The 4,683-nt window shown below is 36.0% G+C and overlaps 1 protein-coding gene across 1 annotated transcript; it reads left to right on the top strand.

The window, feature by feature from the left end:
- Window positions 1-1,088: 1,088 nt before the first annotated feature.
- LOC119643554 (anillin-like) lies at window positions 1,089-4,680 on the top strand (the record flags this gene model as incomplete). Its single annotated transcript, XM_038042938.1, has 8 exons — window positions 1,089-1,238; window positions 1,403-2,375; window positions 2,446-2,802; window positions 3,344-3,581; window positions 3,795-3,906; window positions 3,972-4,151; window positions 4,225-4,455; window positions 4,547-4,680. Coding segments are annotated over exons 1-8 (2,273 nt in total), but the record flags the coding sequence as incomplete, so codon positions are not given.
- Between the last annotated feature and the right edge of the window lie 3 nt (window positions 4,681-4,683).

Here is a 4,683-nt window from a genome sequence, read left to right as displayed (position 1 = left end):
TCATTAAGAGAATAAAGAAAACATAAAATGGATCCCTTTACTCAGGTAAGTTTCCTAATGCTTCAAAGGGAAGCAAAACCATGCATACTATCCCACGCAGATGCGAGTGTTTAGTTGTGTTGTAGTTTAGTCGTAAATTTCAGTAGATCATCTCATTTCTTTACTCTCTCCCTTACGGTCTTTAATATCGTTAATATCGTTTGTTCACATCGGATGCTTTCGGCTAGTACTTAATAATTTTGGTGGGCAAATGTTGCAAGGAGAGTGCGTCTATTCGATGAAAATTGATTTTAAGTAATTTTCTTTTATATTAAAATTGAAATTGAATTAGTTTTTATTTTCCGATTATTTATTAATAGTAATAATATTTTTAGATTACAATCAGTCTTACGTTGTGTAACCAAAATTGTTAAATGTAATTTCGCACCTTTATCGAAAGACTTGAATATAAAATGTACATACGAAATGCAACCCTGTCTCTTAGTTTATAATGCTGCCCTCTAACATAAATTTTTGTCATTTTAATTTGAATTTTGTTGCATTTCAACTGCAAAGTATTCGCAGTCACAGCCGGATTTCTTGCAAATAATTACTACTGTTTATTATCAGGACGTGTAAGCGACAAAATTTAGTGACTTAACATCTAAAAAAAAAGGAGTTTGGTGTGTATAATAAAATTTTCATTAAGAAAATTTAAAAAGCATAAAATGGATTCTTATACTCAGGTAAGTGTCCTAATGCCGCCTCCGAACAAAGACAAAGGAGTTTTTGTTAGTAAGAAGCAAAAAAAAAAAAGCATCGATTGCCTGATGCGTAAACATGTTTGTTTGTTTAAAAGTAGCAAATGCTTGAAAAAGCTGAAAAACGAAGACGGGCGCTAGGAGTAGGCAGCGTCGTCGATATCAGTTCTTGCTTAGCCGAAGTATCATCAAATATGCAGAGTGACGTTTGCGCAGAAACAATGGCGGTAGCGGTAGAATCACAACAGAAAAAGCAACAAAAGCAAAAAAAAGCAGCTGCACGCTACCGTAGTACATAGCGACAGTATAGCAAATGTAAATGTAAACAGATTGCAGGTCGTTGAGAAGGAATTTAACGGAACTAAAGTAGCGGGAATTCACGGAAGTGCTAATCCTGATTGTACGTCGAAAAAGATTTTGCGTCAATTTGCAGCGGTAGATAAAGAAAACATGGATTTGGGAATTGAAATTAATATAATGACGGATAAGCATGTAGAGGTAAGTAATGTATTTGCAATTCAACTTATTCGCCTCGTGTATATGTAAGCTGTGTACCTACCTATTCAAACTTCAAAATAGCATTTACTCTAATCTTTTGGATAATGAAAATTCTCTTTACAAATTTTCTCTTTCGCTTTCTGTTTTCTCCTCTCCCTTATTAGGTACAAGTGCAAGTGGAAGAACAAGAAATGACTACTACGGATGAAGAACAAACGGTAGAAGCACAAGTGCGAACGACATCGAAGCAGATAGACGGTGCGCAGCAAGAACGAGAACGTATTGACCAAACCTCAATCTCAGCCTTAAACCTTCGAAATACACCGAGGAAATGCTTGCAACGTTTAGGTGTCTTGTACTCCAATACTGATGATTTATCATCGCCCATACACCGTACAGAAGGACAATTTCATGCGGATACGGAGGAAAGAAAAGAAGGAGCGTGCACAAAACCCAAGCGGAAATTAAATAAATTGGCTGCCTTAGCGGAGAGCATTAATCAGTGGGAAGATGATATCACCCATCATAATATAAAGGCGTCGGGCAAATTGTCGTCCATACCACCACCTAAACCCGATTTACCAAGCAGGGGACGCATGAAATGCATTGCGTCCGATAGTATAACAGCAAACAAGCAAATTGACAATACACGAAATCTAAAAGACAAGGATGAAGGAATTTTTTCACTGGAAGCTCAAGGTTTTGAAAGACGCGAATCATTTACTCTGAAATTGCCTTATGGATTTGGTAAAGAACAACGAGAAGTGCAAGAGGATATACAGGAAAAGCCTTCAAACATTGACAAAGAAAAGGAGAAGAGAACGGAGTGCGATAAAATAAATATTAACAAATTTGCTAAACAATCGTACGAGGAAAAGAAATTAAATCAACCAGCAGAAAATGAAAAAGTGGCTACCGCTAAACCTGGCATAGTTTCAGCTAGGACGGCATTGTTTGAGAATCAAACTCAGAATGTACAAAAGCCTCAGAAAGATCCGACCGAATTATCGCTTAAGGAGCGAATGAAATTATTTGAAAAAAATAAGGGTGAAGCTTTAATACCAAAAGCTCCACTTGGCATGGCTGCACCAATAGGCAAGCTATTACACGATTCTCAAAAAGGAAAGGACGAACAAGGTAAAGATAATGAAAAAAGAAAAGCAAAATTTGTTTTTCTTAAAAGTCTAAACGCATTATATCTTAGTAGGTGCGGTCTCGAGTTCTAACCTTCTGTTAAATAAATGCAGCACTGATAGGAATGTGCGTGCTAAGGTAGCCGCTTTGATGCAGGCTTCGAATGAAAATAAAATTAAAGATGATATACGTAAGCAGCGAGAAGAGGATATGCAAGTATTGTCCAATCGTTTTAATAAACAAAAACGGCTTCAGGTAGCAACCGGTCAGCAGCACCAACAAGACCAAGGAGAGTTACAAGTTGAGGCACCTACTGGTGCTTTAGTAACACGCACAAAGGCTATGGTGAAACTTCAATCTTTAACACCCACGACGCCGCCCTTACCGTCGTCAAAAAGTGCTCCGACTCCCTATGCAAAAAGGCGATCATGTAAGTTTTTCTGCAAATTTTTCTATCCAAACTTTTTTTATTCGCTTGTGAAAGTTTTTCAAGGGAGAAAATATTAGTAATTGCAGAAAAATTCTCCAGAAAATTTTCTTACAAATAAATCCTTCTAGATATAGCCTAGTCTGACTTGCACTTTTCGGGCTAATGTGAAACATTCCCTCTGCAACGGCAAAATATAGTTCAAAATCTCCATGTAAAGAGTACATTGGCTTCTTCATTCACAAAGGTTTACACGTAGGTTTCATTATTCAGGACACTTCTCATGAAGCTACGACATTCGCCCCTTCCTTTCCGTGTGCGGCGGTGTCTTAGGGGTTCGGAAACGTAACAAGGAATATTAAAAATAACTTTAGTTAACTCTCAACGTGTGCTTTTAAGATACATAGCAAATTATCTGTGTTTTGTTGCAAAGACACTTTAAGGGCAGTTTCGAAAACAGGAATAGCGTTAGATGCTTTATGTTTGCTGCTTACTTATATTTTATGTGGAAATATTAATTAAAGATGTGTCTGTTTCCTTGCAGCAGGCAATGCCATTGATAATAACAAACGAGCTCGTAAATCCGCAGGCCTATCGAATTTCGATTCCAATGAATCGTTTTCGGATAATGAAATTAATTATTGCACAGCTGCCACAGCTCCGGCTTTGAATATGGCAGATGAAATGAAAGAAAGTCGACAACCTCTTAATAGAAGAGATCAGCAAAGAAATCAACTCCAACAAGAGAAGTTTGAAGATCGGGAGGAAGAAAGTGAAGACAGGTGTGCAGAACATTTCTATCCTTGTCTATTAATTATGTTATGTATAGAAAAGTTTCTATTTTAAGTATTTACAAAAAAGTTTTAATTTTTATTAAAAAAAAAAAAGTAAAAAAATCAAATAAGAAACATTAGTAAATAAAAATGTATTATTCATATTAATTTTCATGTAAGCTTTTACTAAACACTTTTCCATTCACTTATTTATTTCCTTAGTCTTATGGAAATCAAAAATTGCGAAGACGATGTTAGTGCAGCAGAAGCTTACGGTAGAGACGAAATACTAAACGAACACCAGGTATCGAAAACTCAAAGAACTAAAATAAAGGTAAGTTTTTTATAAAGTTTTTAATTTATTTTTTTTTTTTTTTTTTAATGTCGATTATACCTTAGGAAGTACGTTATGCCGAAAAAGATTATTATATTCAAAGCAGGCAGCCAGAGAGTTCCTCTGAAGATTCTATTGATGATTATTTGGAGGAAGCTTTAGATGGTCAAGACGATGGCGATGATGATAATACCCAAAGCGAAGATGAAAAAGAAGAAAAATATGATAGTCATTTATCAAAAGGTGTAAGTGAAAATTTTTATTTTCTTTTTGCGAAATCTTCACATAATTTATGTCTATAAATTGTTTTGCTTTTAGAGCCTTGGGACAACAGCTTCTCATAGTTTCAGTTTTCGCAAGACACCTACGACTATTTATAAGACAATAGACGGAAAAAGTAATAACGATAGCTTCCAAACACCGACCACGAGCAGAGGCACCACAGTAAACGCAAATAACTTATCATCTGGTGGCTCTTATATGCAACCAGTCAAATCAGAGTTGAGTGTAAACAAAGAGAACGATAATATGGTCACACTTGTGCATACGGTAAGTAAACTTTTGTCAACGCGATAAAAATACAGGGTTCTAATCCGTAATTATTCCTTGTATTTTTTGTGAAATTTCTGTACGCTCTCAGAGTGCGAGTTCTACATCTACACCTATACGTAAAATTTGTCGTGAGCAACAAGTGCCGCAGTTCCATAACTTCCATAGTGAAGATAGTGAGTACACCGATGGTGATTTAACGCAATCCGATGAGGAAATGGATGATAC

The sequence above is a fragment of the Glossina fuscipes genome, unplaced genomic scaffold, assembly GCF_014805625.2.
Source record: "Glossina fuscipes isolate IAEA_lab_2018 unplaced genomic scaffold, Yale_Gfus_2 61237, whole genome shotgun sequence".
NCBI classification, from domain to species: domain Eukaryota; kingdom Metazoa; phylum Arthropoda; class Insecta; order Diptera; family Glossinidae; genus Glossina; species Glossina fuscipes.
Note: the sequence above shows the minus strand (reverse complement) of the source record. Positions and strands in the feature narration are given on the sequence as shown.